This window comes from Gigantopelta aegis, chromosome 6 (genome assembly GCF_016097555.1).
Source record: "Gigantopelta aegis isolate Gae_Host chromosome 6, Gae_host_genome, whole genome shotgun sequence".
NCBI classification, from domain to species: domain Eukaryota; kingdom Metazoa; phylum Mollusca; class Gastropoda; order Neomphalida; family Peltospiridae; genus Gigantopelta; species Gigantopelta aegis.
The window spans coordinates 88,042,944-88,061,935 of NC_054704.1; the positions used below are offsets into that span (position 1 = coordinate 88,042,944).

The window sequence follows — 18,992 nt, forward strand, 5'->3', positions numbered from 1 at the left end:
CAACAAATACAGATGAAACAAGATACACAACAAATACAGATAAAACTAGATACACAACAAATACAGATAAAACAAGATACACAACAAACACAGATAAAACAAGATACACAACAAACACAGATAAAACTAGATACACAACAAATAAAGATAAAACTAGATATATAACAAATATACAGATAAGACAGTCTAACATTCATGTAGTCTACAAATCCCAATTGTAGTAATGGTCTTAATGGGCGTAAAACCCTGGTGGTAAGTTCGGACGTTCAGATACAAATAAGATTATTCAGGACCATTTAAAATTTAATTAGTTTTTCTAGCATTTTAGATTAAGGAGAGCTAAAGTGATGAAGACCCAGCCCCCCCCCCCCCCCCCTCCCCACCACCTTCTCAGTACCTCAGCTCTGGACAACTCATTTATTATATTAAATGAACCACGAAACCAGTATCATATTCTAATTTTTTACCTCTATACAACACAGGCACCAAGGGACACTTGAACACACTGGTATCACAACATCAAGCTTCGAACAAACTTTTGGAAATTCAAGTCTGCTTTTGTGTCCTTTTACAAAAAAAAAAAATTATCCTTACTTTTGCCCCCAAATAAAATAATAAGAATAATAAAAAATACAAATTAATAAAATAATTAATAATATTTTTTTAAAAACCCACAGTAGCATAAATCCTGACCCACCAGCTTTCCATTATTCGCCCCAAAACAAAATATTTGCTCACTTGTTATTATTAGATACTCACGACTTGACAATTCCATTCCAAAAGCTAAAATAGGAGAAACAGGGGGAGTAACTCCAGGCTGATTCCTCTCCATTACTAACGGATAGAAAAAACCAGAAGGAATAATTTGTTTAATGGTATGCATCTCAACACCTTTTAACAATGATCATGTAGGGGGGGGTTATATATATATATATATATATATATATATATATATATATATATATATATATATATACACACACACACACACACACACACACACACGTGTATATATATACATGCCATCAAAATGTTCAAAAATTAATTTAGACAAGTGCAAAAATACATAGAATATAGTTTTCAGAGAGCCAGTCTGAAATAAAACTGTCTAACACTAAATGTTTATTAATTGACAATAAATTTGAAAGACAAAACTATTAGCATTTTGAAAATCGCATCTCTGCACAAGGCAGAGTCAAAAGGACATCGACATTACCATGACTGTTCCAAAGAGCAACAGTAAACTGTTTCGCCATTACAAAAATACACAATACAATATAAATAAATAAATAAATAAATAAATTAAATACTAGTATATAAATAACCACTAAATTGTTAAATAGTTTACTGATGCACAATATATTTACCCGGCGATCCCTTTATTGACAATCTTCGTTCGGGTGAGTTTGGCGTAATGGATCGCCTCGTCTCTTTGGGAGATCTACTGCACACATTGGGAGACGATTTCTTTGAATCTCTAATGGACGATTTCCTAGAATCTCTGGGCGACGATTTCCTGGAATCTTTTGGAGAAGACCTCCTGGACTCGTTGGGAGAGAATCGGCTGATCTCTAACGGAGACGACCTCCTCGATTCCTTGGGAGAATAACGTCTGGAATTGCTCGGAGAAGGTGAAGGACTGGACAATGTGTTGGGGTTCTCCAGCTTAGGCGGAATCACTTCCGGAACTGAGTGTTTTCTCTCCGGAAGTGGTGAACTGTTGTCGTCGTGGTCTTCCAGCTGGTACCAGGTGTAGTCCTCATCCAAGGGGACGTCACCCAGATCCAACAGAACCTCTCCCATGAAGAAGTCTTCCTTCTCTTCCCTGTTCCACACCGTGATCTCGATGGATCGTTTACACAGCTGTACACAATGTTGACAGTGATAGCTTATTTTGGAAAATACTTTTTAAAAAGGAGAATGACCGGTGTCTATGCTAATAAAAAAATGAGCTAAACAGCTCTCATAGTTAGTTACAGGTTTTGTTTGTTTAACATCACTAGAGAATATTTATTCATTAATCATCGGCTATTCGATCTCAAACATTTGGTAATTCTGATATAATTTTTAAAAAGGAGAATGGTCGGTGTCTTTGCTAATAAAACTTTGACCTAAACAACTCCCACAGTTAATTAAAGTTTGATTTGTTTAACGACATCGCTAGAGAATATTTATGCATTAATCATCGGCTATTGGATGTTAAACATTTGATAATTAAGACACGTAGTCTTCGGAGGAAGACCGCTACATTTTAAGAAGTATGGGATCTTTTATATGTACTTTTCCACAGACAGGACAACACATATCACGACCTTTGATATTGGGCACTTGTTGGATTTCAGACACAAAGAGCCAATTAACATGTGAAATATGTGAGGTTAAAACCACGATCTACGTCCATTTAAACTCAGTTCAAGAACATGTTTGTGACTTGTTACATCCTCCAAACTCTCATATAATTGTTCTTGGATGAAATCTCATATCACAAATATATGGAACAAGTATACTTAGCATTCTGGAGTTGGAATCAAAATCGCCTAATAAAAGTTTTCAAATCAAATTTCATGCGACACTTATGGAAATGTTATGATTTATTCATTTTCCACAAACTGTGATTAATAATCGATTTTAATAGCATTCAACCAGTTCACTTACAAATATGTTGAATAATGTCAATTTCACAGATCTTAAATGCAGCTACCCATGTGTATATAATTACTTTAAAGGACACAAAACGCTAAGTAAAAGACTTCAAAATAGTAAAACAAGGCGTCATAAAATATCTATTACTCACTTTTTCTTCGCTGATATTTTCAAAACTACAGACGTGATTCCATTCGGGCATGTGCGTTTTCTCCACACATTTTGTTTCTGATGGAACGTACAATCTAAATAAACAAAAGCCAATAATAAAATATATTGCATTTGACTGATCATGTCAGTATTGTGATTTTCAGATCTTAGTTAATGTGTAAACCCAGAAACAGATAGATGTACATATTCAGAGAGAGAGAGAGAGAGAGAGAGAGAGAGAGAGAGAGAGAGAGAGAGAGAGAGAGAGAGAGAGAGAGAGAGAGAGAGAGAGAGAGAGAGAGAGAGAGAGATACATAATGATAAGACAAGGAGGGAGAGAGAAAGAGCGACAGAGACACAGAGAGCGAGAGAGAGAGAGAGAGAGAGAGAGAGAGAGAGAGAGAAGAAAGAGAGAGAGAGAGAGAAAGAGAGACAGACAGAGAGACAGACAGAGAGATAGAGAGAGAGAGAGAGAGAGAGAGAGAGAGAGAGAGAGAGAGAGAGAGAGAGAGACATACAGAGAGATGAGAGAGATAGAAAGAGAGAGAGACAGAGAGATAAGACAGGGAGAGGAGAGAGAGAGAGAGAGAGAGAGAGAGAGAGAGAGAGAGAGAGATAGAGAGAGACATACAGAGAGATAAGATAGAGAGAGATACAGATAGATGAGAGAGAGAGAGAGAGAGAGAGAGAGAGAGAGAGAGAGAGAGAGAGAGAGAGAGACAGACAGACAGACAGACAGACAGACAGACAGACAGAGATATAAGAGAGACATACAGAAAGATGAGACATACAGAAAGATGAGAGACATACAGAGAGAGAGAGAGAGAGAGAGAGAGAGAGAGAGAGAGAGAGAGAGAGAGAGAGAGAGAGAGAGAGAGAGATGCTTAATGCGTGTGCTGAGAATTTGGATTTGTTTTTTAAACATACACTCGTCAATCTATCAAGTACCATGTATGAGTAGTTTAGACATATCACTTTAAGGATTTTAATGTTTTTGTTTGTTAACTTTTACTTTTATTTCAACTCGAAATTCATTTATATATTATGTAGGTTTAACTACTAACACATACGCTTCTCCATTTCTAAAATTCTGTAGCATTTTCAAAATCGGTATTTAAATCTATGTGGAATCAAAACTATGTATTCGGTTAACTCTCACAAAAAAGCTGGAATATCACAGTTCCTGTAAACACTACCATTCTGTTAGACTGGTGACAGTGATCCGGGATTAACCACGAGTTTTGTCCTCTAGAGAGAAGATAAGGCGTCAGTCATCATAACACCAATGACTCACATCTGACACCCACCCACGTGAACTTGTCATCGATGAAGAAGAAACAAAACAACAACCGACCTAGGTGATGTAGGAGTTAGGCCATCAGTTTTGGGGCTGACAGGTGATTGATTCACATCCCAATTTATAGTCTCCAACCCAAATTGACGTTTTAAGGACTCTTTGGAGAGGTTTAAGACCACCAAACTGAAGTCTCTTCCATTAATCGCTAACAAATATTAACTGTTTTCCTAGACAAACAGCTCACGGCGTTCAGGTGTGTATCCAGAACAGCGTACTTGAACTATAAGTAAATATCAGAACGGAAATAAGAATGATTAAAACCCCTCTGAAAACCCCCAAACCATGGATGAATTAGTCTGCAGTCAAACGCTAAATCAGCGTGTTTAAAAACGAAGGACAATGTTTACAACACAGGTCTGTTACTTTACTAGCTTTGGTACTCCAGAAACACGGACTGGAACTTTCAGAGACTATCGTAGTGTGGCTAATCCCAAACTGACGTCATTCACAGCAAAAACATGATGTTGGTAGAAGAAAGTCAAATAGCATTACGTAAGCTTAAAAATAACGTTTTTGACAAGAGCTGGGATACGGAGTTTATATATATACTTTTCTAATGATACAAACAAATACCCATCCCTTTGTCAGGTCTGTGGTACGCACTGACCACTTGACCTCATGGATTATTGTAACGAGCACCCGTTAACGATGTGGCTGCTTCTCCCTCTGTTACTAGCATATTCATTTGACTTCGGATCATTAGCGCTGGAACTAATCTTCGTCTCGGTAACATGTGGATTAGCGTAAACTGAAATTAGAACTGGAACTAACCTTCGTCTAGGTAACATGTGGATTAGCGTTGACTGAACGTAGAACTGGAACTAACCTTCGTCTCGGTAACATGTGGATTAGCGTAAACTGAACTTAGAACTGGAACTAACCTTCGTCTAGGTAACATGTGGATTAGCGTTGACTGAACGTAGAACTGGAACTAACCTTCGTCTGGGTAACATGTGGATGAGCGCGAAAGGACTAGGCACGTCGTACGATTTCTCTGGAATGGACAGCTCCTTAGCCTTGAGCAGTGACACGGTGAGCGTGTCGGTGGCGGGACAATGAGTCATCTGTATAAGGATCTGTCCCGTGATCTTCCGAGTCTCCTTCTTTATCTCAATCTGCCACAGAAAGACATTCAATATAATTAGTATTTGCAGTGTAGTATATTAGTGGTATTGTTACAATAATGATATATAACATTACATATACATGTTTATTACACACCAGTGTAAGATATTGCTCATGTCATAAATCACTCAATATCTAACTAGTGTAAAATTGGCGTGACGTAAGCGTGACGTAGATCACTTGCTGATCCAATTCGCAGAAAAATAACGTGTAGTAGGTCCCAATATCTGCTTACATCTGCGTTGCGGATTGTTTGCAGTTGATTTGTAATAATTAAAAAACTCGTAAACAGTGTTGGTATCTAACTCGCTTTCGCAAGTCAGATACCAAACCTCATTTCATAAAAATGATATGACAGACAAGCTCGTTTAGTATTATATATATATACACAGTCACGCGTATAATATAATTATTATTGTCATTGTAGTATATTAGTGGTATTGTTATAGTGATACGTAACATAGCACTGTGTTTAATCATCACCATCATCATTATCATCATCATCACAATCATCAATATCATCATCACGTGTAGGATATCAATATAATTATCATTTCAATATATCACAAGGCACAAAGATGGCAAAATTTGAAAAGTGACTTCTTTCAGTCTGCCTGTCTGTCTAAGATAGATTTTAATTCACTATAAGCATCTAACACCACGTGCAGGATATCACTGTTATTATCACTACAGTATGTAACATAGCCCCATGATGGCGACATTTCATGAAGTAAAGACTTCATACCTAACTGCGTCCGTCTGTCTGTGTTTCTGTCTGCGATAGAGGTCAGTTCGCTATAATTAATTATCATCATCATGTGTAGGATATCACTATTATTATCACTACAATATATAACATAGCCCCATGATGGCGACATTTCATGAAGTAAAGACTTCATACCTAACTGCGTCCGTCTGTCTGTGTTTCTGTCTGCAATAGAGGTCAGTTCGCTATAATTAATTATCATCATCATGTGTAGGATATCACTATTATTATCACTACAATATATAACATGGCGCGATGATGGCGACATTTCATGAAGTAAAGACTTCATACCTAACTGCGTCTGTCTGTGTTTCTGTCTGCGATAGAGGTCAGTTCGCTCTAATTAATTATCGTCATCATCATCATGTGTAGGATATCACTATTATTATCACTTCAGTATATAACATGGCACCATGATGGCGACATTTCATGAAGTAAAGACTTCATACCTAACTGCGTCTGTCTGCGTTTCTGTCTGCGATAGAGGTCAGTTCGCTATTATTAATTATCATCATCATCATCATGTGTAGGATATCACTATTATTATCACTTCAGTATATAACATGGCACCATGATGGCGACATTTCATGAAGTAAAGACTTCATACCTAACTACGTCTGTCTGCGTTTCTGTCTGCGATAGAGGTCAGTTCGCTATTATTAATTATCGTCATCATCATCATGTGTAGGATATCACTATTATTATCACTTCAGTATAAAACATGGCACCATGATGGCGACATTTCATGAAGTAAAGACTTCATACCTAACTACGTCTGTCCATATCTGTCGGTCTGTCGACTGATCATCCATCGGTCTATCCGTCTGTCTGTTAATCAGTCGGTCAATCCGTCTCTCCCCTCTATCCATTAGTCTAAAGTTAAAACTAATTGTTGAATAATTTTATGATTATGTAATTTACATATCTGTAGCATATTAAAATTTACATATTTGAAGCATATTAAGGTGTTAATATCTATTTCCTTTGTTGATAAACTGATGATAAACTCAGTAAACTACAAACTTTGTATGAGTGACTAAACATTGGCATGGTATAAACAGTACATACGGGTGTTTTTGGAAGCATGCGCCGTCTTGGTCTTGGAAACGATTGGTTGTCCAGTGGGTAAGGTATGTTGCCTTTTCCTAAACACGACATGTCAGCTGATACTGAAAACAAAACCCAATCCATCTAGTTTTATTTAATTATTACATGACGTGACTGTTGCTTTTGAACAAAAGTCGGCCGATGTTTTCTCCATACTTAGTTCTGCCTTTTTCCCCAAAGTAATTTAATTAATTTAATGCAACACGCGTACGAAAATTAGACCTAAAACATCGTGTGTTTCCGTGACCCCAACCTTACCTAAAGAAAAAAGTCCGACCCTAATTTGTTTTTCGAAGTACATTTTTTAATTAACAAAAAATAGCATACAGGTGAAAAAGAGTACATACATAATATTTTATCCGGACCCGAACGGATGAATGTAATAACACATTTTAATGCCGACCTACCCAATTTACATTTTGTCAACATTTCCCGAAAACATATTTTTAAGGCTTAACCAATTAGAACACTGTAAATATGAAATGACCTTTTTATAAAAAATATCAACTGATGTTTTTGCCATAATGAAAACAACAAACAAGTTGGCAAATACCATGGTCTGTATATTATACCAGTCGTGCACAACTAATTGGATTGGAAAAAAAAACCCCTCGAACTACAGAGAAGGATGGATCCTATGACCCACTGCACCTCAGGCGAACTATCTACCCTAAGCTAAATTCCCCCACCTGAACAGAAACGTTACCAAAGCAGTTCTAGCTACACAGCTCGATTTAAGAATATCTATAATTTATGAAAATTAGTTTCTAATTATTACAATCTTTTGTGTTTTCGAAAATTAGTGATGTACTTACCTAATCTGATCACTCTGTGTTCTGGAGAAGTATCCTGCGTTCTGTAAAAACAATATTACTAATATTAAATATATATACTGTACCACTATAGATACTATCATTGACATATGCAATTTATGTAATTTGAGGTTTATTTTTACAAACGCGTAGGAACTGATGATGAAGAAGGGGGTGGGGTGGTGGTCCTACAAACCAATTTAAAAAAATACTAACCTACTATAGTATAGACATAAGCAAACTGGTATTTAAAACATTGGCAAATTGTCGTTAACAGCGGTGGGAATTCTCCTCGGATCAGCTGTTTTCCTCTCATGGAACATTGCATTTCCCTGCATTTTAATCGTCCTTTCCTCCAAAATGTTTTAGATGGCACATATTTTAACCTACCATTTCAAGAATTTTCGGGACCCCTCAAGATTTCCTCTTTTTTACAGTTCACCAATTTCCACCCCTGCGTTAAAAATAATACTATTTTATTCTCCAGAAACTACAAAAATGCAGGAAGCACCTCCACCATTTTGGAAATGTCTGTCTGTGTCTGCAGTTTTGTTATTTCAATCCATCTGAACATTAGGACTGGCAGAACAGTACGTTTTATGGCTGGTGAACTACGAACATTACAAACACCCAAAATTTTAAACATTTCCCCCGATCGGGTACTCCCATGGTCCAGTGCATTATGAAATGTACCCACCCACCCCAAAATGTTAAGCTTTTCCCCCGATCTGGTACTCCCATGGTCCAGTACATTATGAAATGTACCCACCCACCCCAAAATGTTAAGCTTTTCCCCCGATCTGGTACTCCCATGGTCCAGTGCATTATGAAATGTACCCACCCACCCCAAAATGTTAACCTTTTCCCCCGATCTGGTACTCCCATGGTCCAGTACATTATGAAATGTACCCACCCACCCCAAAATGTTAACCTTTTCCCCTGGTCACATATAATCCAGTACGGTACAGTGGTACAGTTATTATCTTCAGTACTTTACCTCAAGAAATATCAGTATTTCAATTCAATTTTTTGTTGTTGCTTATATCCGATTATGGTTCAACCACGCTGTGATGGACACACACCTCAGCTATCTGAGTTGTCTGTCCAGGACAGTGTATTACTTGTTAGTGGTTAGTAAGAGAGAAGTCGGTTGTGTGACTTTACACCTTCCCATTGAGCAGTTAAATCTCGCTCTGGGCGGGAGCCGGTACCGAGATGCGAACCTAGTACCTAGCAGCCATGATACCGATGGCTTAATAACTACACCACTGAAGCCAACTTCACTTAATTAAGCTAAGGAAAGTCAGTAAGTACAAACATACGCACGGTAGTGCGGTAATTAACATCCGACAATTATCTCCAGGTAATCATACACAGCACTTTGAGAACGTTAATCAACGAAGGCAAATAATGATGGCTGAAATACGAAAACGTAGCTCTCGACTCTTTTCCGTATTGATTTTACCCAGAAAACAAAAACATGCAGCAGAAACAAGCCAAGCTTTAACGATTTTTAGGTAGAATACTAGTTGAACTACACATACGTAAAGAGTCTAATGTTACAGCCAGTGTTCCAGCTAGCTGAGGCCAACAGACATTTTTAAAAGTGCAATATTAGGTTCAATTTTCGTAATGCTTACAGATGAACTATGGGTTTTAACGAAACATAAAGTGCCATAAGTTTTCAAATAATCTTCAAAACTTTATGTATAAGACATACGACATACAACATTACTTTGATATGTATAATACTTCTTACATTATATGGTTTCCACTGTTCAATGATAAAGTATATGTGACATATAACATTACTTTGTATAATACGTCTTACATTATATGGTTTCCACTGTTCAATGATAAAGTATATGTGACATATAACATTATTTTGTATAATACGTCTTACATTATATGGTTTCCACTGTTCAATGATAAAGTATATGTGACATATAACATTACTTTGTATATAACACTTCTTACATTATATGGTGTCCACGGTATAAAAATAAAGTTATTGGATAATACAAATAACTGTCATATGATATGGTTGCCAAACCAAAAGAATTGACTTTCGTGTTGGGGCAAGAACAGATTGCACAATATTATGGTGTCTTGAATTGACCATTGTACTATTTTACAATGTCCGCGGTGGAATATGAAAACCTTACGCAGTCTTGCTGTGTCTGTGACTATCAGGTCTGACTAAACACATCACTTCCGGGTGAGAGTTCCTTAGTTCCTAATTGAGACACAAGTTATGGTTCACATATTTACTTCTAGGAAATGGCGAAGAATTAAAACAATATATATGTTTAATGGTAAGCCTTCTGGCTGTATTTTGCCCATGTTATTTTGTAATATTGTGCATTGACCTTTTGGGACATGGGTTAATGAACCATTTGTTCGGACCAGTACTACAGCCAGATGCGGCCATAAAGCAAAAAACTGAGACGGAAATGTTCTCAATTTTGAAGTGAAAGTAAATGCTTATATAATGTATGTTCGCAATGGTGTATGTTGTTAGTGCCAACGAGAACCCTTTCTATTGGCAATTGTCATTTAAATTTGGCTAATTTTACATGGGTTTCAATGGCAGATGACATCTATCTAGTGAGACCTCAGATGAAAAGGTGCAAACACTTACTCAATTTTGCGATGTCTATGACGAACTATGAGTTGAACGACCTCGCCCGAATTGTCCATGATAGTTCGAGCTTCTTCAAATGTGACGTTAGTCAGTGACTGACCATTCCATTGCAAGATCTGATCACCTGATAACAGAAGAACAAGTGTTAAATTAACCAGTCAATAAACAGTGTGCCCCACCCCTACCCCTGAATACACTGACGTTATCCCTTCATCATTAGTCAGTGTCTGACCATTCCATTGAGGTTGAGTTTGAGGTAATTTTGTTTACGTCCATATAATATCCAGGCACGTCTATCCCATGACCAGTCTCTGGCAAGGCCAGTGGCTGAGCATAGGACAAAGGGGTAGTTAATTTTAGGGCCTAGTTTGAATTCGTTTATAATGGAGAGGAGCGACCATTCCATTAACATATCAGATCACCTAAGAGAAGAACACCGTGTTTATATCTCAGAATGCAATTTGCCCCAACCCCCATCTCAACATACTTTGACCTTTGTCCCTTCATCATTAGACAATGACTGTTTACTTGTACATTTTAATATACCTACCTGTGATATTAATACTAGTATTTGTGCACAGCTCTTGACTTTTGATTTTTTTTTTTATTGTTATTGGTCATCAATTCATTCATATATTTACCATTGTCTGACTCCCAATAGCCAATTGTATGTTTGTTTTTGTGTTGGTATGTTATTAAACATTCATTGACAAGCACGGCGGAAGCAAATAGACATGGGGGTGGGGGTTGGGCTGACTGAGATCGAGTGTGCAAAGAAATATTTCTTGGAGGTACGGGGGTTAGTTCCCCAAAATGTAACATTCATCCATGCCCTAAGATTTACTACCAATATATATTTTTTTATTCGGAATTATTGAGGGAGGGGCTAGAGCTATCCCCCTTGCTCCGCATTGCCTGATTGATTCGGACCAGGGTTCGCACCCAGAGCAAGTTGTAACAACTCCTTCTAACCGCTAACTTTTAATATCTGTCCTGGACATACAAACAGACCGATTAGGTGCGTGTCCAGGTCACAGTGATTGAATATTAAGTGGCTACACACACGAAAATAGCGATAACGTATGACAACAATCTGAATATAATTATCGTATAAGAACTGAGTTGCTTTGGGTTTCCTGTCGGCGACGCTAATGCACCTCAATGCTTGACATAATTATGCCGGCAGTGAGTCATCGCTTCTATAGATGATTACTGGTACCATTCAGAGTCAAAAAAAGTGTTAGTGACGATCAACACAACTCTCATTAACTGTGATATATGAGAGTTTAGTATTGCAGGTGGCTAACGTATCCACAGCTGAGTATAATGTGTCTTTGCGACATATCATGTAGCACTCCACCAGACATTGCCTATTTCACTTTTAATGTATTTGAATTTGATCTGGATTCTAATGAATATCTAGAGAAATAGAAGAATGATGTATCACGTGAAAAAATAAAACAGTCGTTGGTCATGGAAAGAAAGAAATGTTTTATTTAACGAGGCACTCAACACACTTTATTTACGGTTATATGGCGTTAGACATATGGTTAAGGACCACACAGGTATTAAGAAAGGAAACCCGCTGTCGCATCTTCATAGGCTACTCTTTTCGATTAGCAGCAAGGGATCTTTTATATGCACCATCTCACTATTAGGACAGTACATATCACGGCCTTTGATATACTAGTCGTGGTGCACTGGCTGGAACGAGTCGTTGGTCATGGATGCAGTATATATTACCGTAACAATAACTATTGGCAGATCTGCAGTTTTAAAGAACATTTTTATACATACATATGGTAGGACAAAGTACAAATCATTATAGTACAACATGTCCGCGGAATTCATTTAACACTAAACGGAAAGTTTTTTTCAATTCAGATTTATTCTTTTCGTCATGTCGCCGTTAATTGATCTGACAAAAGCCAGCGTTAACAAGAGTCCAGCTGACCTTTCATTTTCAATTTACACCAACAATATTTAGAAAGCACCTGTGATAAAAACTTGCTAACATATTACAAAACTATCAAAAACGTCACCTGACCCTTAATTAATTTACTAGTATTCGAGTATATTTTCCATTAGTAAAATATATTATAGCATGGAGAGGAGAGAGTTCAGCAATGAAAACCGACCACCCTCTTGTAATTAACGACGGCATGCGATACTAACGAAGACATACACACACCTTTACAAAATAATCAATGTTTGAACACTTGTGTCAGAAAGTAAATGCCGGCTAACTTATTATTTCTATTCTTGGTCACATTGTATAAAATACACGAAAACTCTTTTGTAGAGTGATATTTGACACGCAAACCAACACAAAAGGCTATTACGTTTTTATTCTGTTCTGGGTTTGTTGCGCGGTAGAAGAATAAAATAAATAAATGAGGAATGATTAGTGACAGATGTCGTATGAAGTGAATGAACGATGATGGAGTATTTTTCAATATAAAACAGGAAGTTTGCAGAGATTTATTTAGGTATTCTCAGATACCACATACAGGGTTCGAAATAACGGCCTCCGAAAAGCGAAAAACAGTCTATTATTTTTAGACCTTGATCTTGAACTTTTTTTACATGCCCCTATACCACTGGGGTTTCAGGCATGTCCAACCCGGGTCCCGGCTCTGGCATGGCCAGTGGCCTGATCCGGTACAAGTCAAATAGAAATTCACCTGTTAAAACCACCTAAACAATCACAGGTAATTTTTTAAGCAACAGATTTGCGTAAGAGTATCTCATGTGCTATTTTGCTCAAGATTCTGTTATATAATGCTTTAAAATACATCTCGAGGTCCTAGTTTTTCACACACTAAACCTCAAGCTGCCGTATTTCTAGAAGGCAATATTTTTTTTCTCGGCAAGACATTTTTCTGTTGGCCTGCTGTTTTGAAAACATAACAACAGGCCATATTGTACTTCCTAGTTCAAACCCTGCAAATACAGATCCCTTCCCTGAAGCAAGAGGCACTGAATAATTCCCAATTCATTATGTAAATATTTTATGTCTTTTCTGTCATCAATTTCCTTCATGCCCCCAAATGCAGAGGCACGTTCAACCGGCCTTTTGTCGCTAACGTTTATTAACCAGCTGGGTTTTACGCTACACGGTAAATCAAATAACGAAGGAAGGAAGGAAGGAAAATGTTTTATTTAACGACGCACTCAACACATTTTATTTACAGTTATATGACGTCAGACATATGGTTAAGGACCACACAGATATTGAGAGAGGAAACCCGATTTCGCCACTTCATGGGCTACTCTTTTCGATTACCTTTGTTATACCAGTTGTGGAGCACTGGCTGGAACGAAAACCAAATAACGACTTCGAGAACCTGTAAAAACAGTCTGAAAACGTTTAGGAAACAGTCGATAGGGGAGTATACTTTTTAAAGCAGCAGTCATAGCACTTATGAGGAGAGTACAAGTAGCAGAATTAACAGATTACAAAAAAGCAGTCCAAAACAAGCACAGATCAAAAGTTAAAGTTCACCACTAGAGCACATTGATTAATTAATCTTCGAATTCTGATGCGTAGTTTTCAGAGACAACTTGATACATTTTCCCATTAGCAACAAAGGATATGTTATATGTACTTTCCCACAAACAAGACAACACTGTCCGCCGCTGAGATTCGATACTACGACCCAAGCACCTCAGGCGAGTGCTCTACCGACTGAGCTAAAGCCCTCCCCTAAAACAGTCAAAAACACAAGATAGCAGGCATAAGCAGGCACACAATAGATTAAAAAAACATCACAAAATGGTAGTCTAAAGCACTGCAAAGAACGGGTCATATTTTACCAGAACAAAATAGCAGTCGTTAGCACAGCCCACGGTAGCAACATATATTGCGGAATTATTTCTGGTCCATCGCTCATTCACTGTGTAGAATGACATTTGTGCTGCCAATAAGATGACCAATCTTGTGTAATAAGGACTCCATCTGATGGTAATAAAGTGTTGATAAGCGCGGAGACAGCAGACAGGTTGTTAGGTCCTTTAATCAAAATTTCAACTGTGAAATTAGAAGTATCGACCTTTTCTATATAACATTACCACTTCTAGCGAAATACCTTGAATAACAAACACTTGTATATGACATACACTTCACGTGGTCATTCTTCACTGACCTGTAGAAAAACTACAGCTGCTATCTATAAAGAGGTACCAGTATACAATGTGTAGTTCAGATGCTTTTCAGTACAAGTTAAAAACAATTTTCAATTTTGAAATATCCAAATTCTGTAAGGAATTGATGCGAATACCCTGTATATCTATAACATGTATTTTTATTCTGGTGCAAGCTGGTGTTTTCAATTTACAAAACATCAGAACTGAGCAACGGGGTGTATTAAGATGAAGCTCAATTAAAAGGCATATTATTATTATTAATGTTTTTAAACAAAAATATTATTTGAATTAATAAAAAACAATCTAATAAATAATTCCCGTAAAGTACATCATCAATCTCATCATCATCATAATCATCACAACTACTACCATCATAATCATAATCATCATCATCACCATCATCATCATCATCATCACAACTACTACCATCATAATCATCATCATCACCATCACCATCATCATCATCATCATCACCACCACTACCATCATAATCATAATCATCATCATCACCATCATCATCATCATCACCATCATCACAACTACTACCATCATAATCATAATCATCATCATCACCATCATCATCATCATCATCATCACCACCACTACCATCATAATCATAATCATCATCATCACCATCATCATCATCATCATCATCATCACAACTACTACCATCATAATCATAATCATCATCATCACCATCATCATCATCATCATCACCATCATCACCACCACTACCATAATAATAATCATCATCACCACTATCATCATCATCACCATCATCATCATCGTCATCATCATCACCATCATCATCATCACCACCACCACCACCACCACCATCATCATCATCATCACCACCACCATAATTACCACCATCATCACTACCACCACCACCACCACAATAATAATAATCATCATCATCATCACCGCTACCAACACCATTACTTACATTATCATCACCACCACCATCATCATCACTACCATCATCATTAACACTATCATCATCACCCTGATAGACCTCTTCAACTTAAGCAGCAGCATCACACTCACAACCACCATAACACTGGCAACCTTTTCTGAGAAATGCTAAGACTGTTTCCTAATTATAAACCTACCATGACTGTCGTTTTAGTAGATCGCGAAATTAATAAGAATTAGTAATTACTAGTAATTATAAAGTGGCACCAACACCCACCTTCCTCTATGTGACCTTGTACATCTGCAGGTCCACCTTTGATTACCATGACAACGTAGGCTCCCAGAATGGCGTCCACACGCATACCACCTACAATACGCATGCCCAGACCATTAGCTGTCAAAAGAAAACAACAAAGCAATCAAACAATTAGATAATTAGTGTTCCCAGTTCACTAGTTCATTTTCACTATCAAAAATAAACTGTAACTTGTAATATACTGTATATAAACTGTCACTAAGCTAGTTATCTCTCTCCCCCTTTCTGTCTCTGTCAGTTTATGTATATAGAACGTACGCACATAGTACCTACTTACCTATCTGCATACACGCACACGCATGTATGTGTATAGGTATATTAAGTGTAAGATCATAGCAAGTTCACCTGTTTTAACAACACTGACTCACTTTTGAATGACACATATCCATATCCTTCTTTGCCCGTCTACATAATTATTATATATAATTGTATTATGATTTTGTGGGGGTTTTCTTGAAACAGAATAATATGAGTTATAAATACGTCCAGGGAACCAATACTAATGACACCAAGTGTTCTCAAGATACAAACACGTAGTTTATCAATAATCAGCTCAGTTTACCAAAAAACCCGAAAAAAAACAGCGTGTCATTAAATAATGCTCAGCCTACTATTAAACAGTTAACGGTAGCGGCGAAACAGAAAGCATTGGCAAACCATTTTATTTCTAGAGTACAAAAAATATACTGATATTATTATAATATGAATTGCACATTACACTAACATATAATACATCCAAACTTACCAATGTGGCAGTACCATACATTGTTCTCTAGGATAAGTAGAAATAATTATGATTCTTAAAAAATATCAGAATGCTAGAGCAGAAGGAATTTCATTTAACATGAAGGGTACGTAACCCTGATACTTACTTTTTTGACTCCGATCGTTTCTGTCTCTGTGTAAAATTATCTCGTGTGGATGATGCGGTTTGATCGAACCTAATAAAAGAAACATGTTTCGTAAACACGATCTGAACGACAAAGCTGTAATACGTGACCAGGGCCGTATCTCTGCACAGTGCAGAGTCAAATGGGAATTTGTCAAAATAGTGTTTGATTCCATGAATCTCAGTCTAGTGTCTCATCCTTAGGGAGACAGTGACTCCATAGGAGATCCTATACTGGAGATTTTAACCTCCCTTGCGCCGCCGGAAAGAGGACTGCCACTCCCAGACAGAGCTCATTAGATAGACAGACTATTAAAGTCTCACCTCATAACAACAGAATGAAATTTAGCATATACATCAAAGCAATATAAATTATAAAATTATAATGAGCCACTCTATACTGAGTTATGAGACGAGACTATTCACTAAAAGTGTTTAAAAGACAAATAAAGTAAACAATCCAATATAGTACAGTTAAAACAATGGCAGCACAAGTAAAACAATAAGATATATACATTGAAAATATTATACATAAATCATCTCATAGGATATAAAAGGATGTTTTTTGATATTTAAGAATGCTATGGCAGGTTTTGGCAGCTAAGATACAAATATCGGGACAGGACAAGATATAACACAATTCCTGCATGTCGGTGCAGTCATCATAATTAAAAAGTAATGTTCTACAGTGTGTGAGTAACTCCAACGTTATGCCAGCATATAATGAACACTTTAGCAGGACGTGACACTCGTTTTCAATGTGGTTAATACAACTAAAACATGTCCTGTCTTCCAGCGCTGTATTATTATATCGACCAGTTTCAACTTTTAGTGGAGCAACTCCGCATTAGAATAAGTACAGTTGTGATGACATGCACCCATGAATCACTGTCAAAACAATGATGTTATCAAGTGTTCGCGAAATCTGAGCATATCCTGTCTCACCGGTAGGACTTGTCACGAGTACTGCCACCACAGCTGTTAAGTCTGTCACTTTATCTAAGACGGGGGAGGGCTTTAGCTCAGTCGGTTGAGGTACTTGGGTTTTTCTCGTTCCAACCAGTACACCACAACTGGTCAAAGGCCGTGTTTTGTGCTTTCCTGTCTGTGGGAAAGTGCATATAAAAGATCCCTTGCTGCATTTAGAAAAATGTAGCTGGTTTCCTCTGATGACTACGAGTCAGAAATACCAAATGTCTGACATAGCCGATGATTAATTAATCAATGTGCTCTAGTGGTGCCGTTAAACAAAACATACATTCATCTAAAACGATGAAAATAAATAACACATGTGCAATAGTATGTTGTCGTCTTGCTACAGCACTGCTAAAGTGCCCGCGGTTTGATATTCATTACCAAGTTATTAATAAAAAAAAATTATTGAACCAGCAACATATTAAATGCTTTTACTAAATTGTTTGCTGTGGGCAAAATACTTAAATTAAATTGATTAGTTAAAAAAATAATCAAATCTTCCTGACAGCAAAGCGATTTGATGAAGACACTGACGTTAATAATAGAAAACGTATTGTGTTAGATTTCTCAGTCGCCTTCTATTGTGCGTAAAATGTCTTGTAGAAATTGTGAGTGAACGTACTTTCCGTCCTAAATCATATAAGCTGTACTTCATTTTATGTCATTTTTCATCAAATCTGTTCAATAATATTTTTGCAATATGGCAAAACAAAATTACAAAAAACCCAACTAAAAATAGTCATTTCTCATCAGTGCCGGATTTATAAGGGGCAAAGGAGGCAATTGCCCCCCCCCCTGCCAGGGAGGCTCCCAGACTAAAGACTTCCTTTATAAATAAAATGTAATAATTATAAAATTAGTTAATTATTTTATTTGTCATGTAATTTAATTTCTATGTTGAGGGACCCCCGAACCTGAAGTGCCCCTGGCCCCTGCCCCTGGCCCCACAAGGTCTAAATCAGGCCCTGTTTCTCATACATGCTGTGCCATAAAGGAAATAGAAAAAGACAAACAAACTAACCAATCCAAAATTCTTTTTATTTTTTGTCTGACAGTTATAGAATGTACTCTACAAAAAGGCACAGAAAAAATGATACAAGCAAATATGGTATATGTAAAAACTGCACAGGTTAAAAATATACAATCC

The 18,992-nt window shown here is 37.1% G+C and overlaps 1 protein-coding gene across 2 annotated transcripts in view; it reads right to left on the bottom strand.

Annotated features, from left to right (window-relative positions):
- The window catches only part of LOC121375556 (regulating synaptic membrane exocytosis protein 1-like), a 111,724-nt gene that overhangs the window by 16,351 nt on the left and 76,381 nt on the right, over positions 1–18,992 (bottom strand). For both annotated transcript variants that reach the window (XM_041503060.1, XM_041503059.1), the window contains exons 7-15: positions 16,854–16,922; positions 15,943–16,059; positions 10,602–10,728; positions 7,964–8,004; positions 7,110–7,210; positions 5,087–5,265; positions 2,795–2,888; positions 1,368–1,863; positions 760–834 (exon numbers count right to left, since the gene is read on the bottom strand). In XM_041503060.1, the coding sequence (XP_041358994.1) occupies positions 760–834; positions 1,368–1,863; positions 2,795–2,888; positions 5,087–5,265; positions 7,110–7,210; positions 7,964–8,004; positions 10,602–10,728; positions 15,943–16,059; positions 16,854–16,922 (1,299 nt within the window). The remainder of the gene's footprint in view (positions 1–759; positions 835–1,367; positions 1,864–2,794; positions 2,889–5,086; positions 5,266–7,109; positions 7,211–7,963; positions 8,005–10,601; positions 10,729–15,942; positions 16,060–16,853; positions 16,923–18,992) is intronic.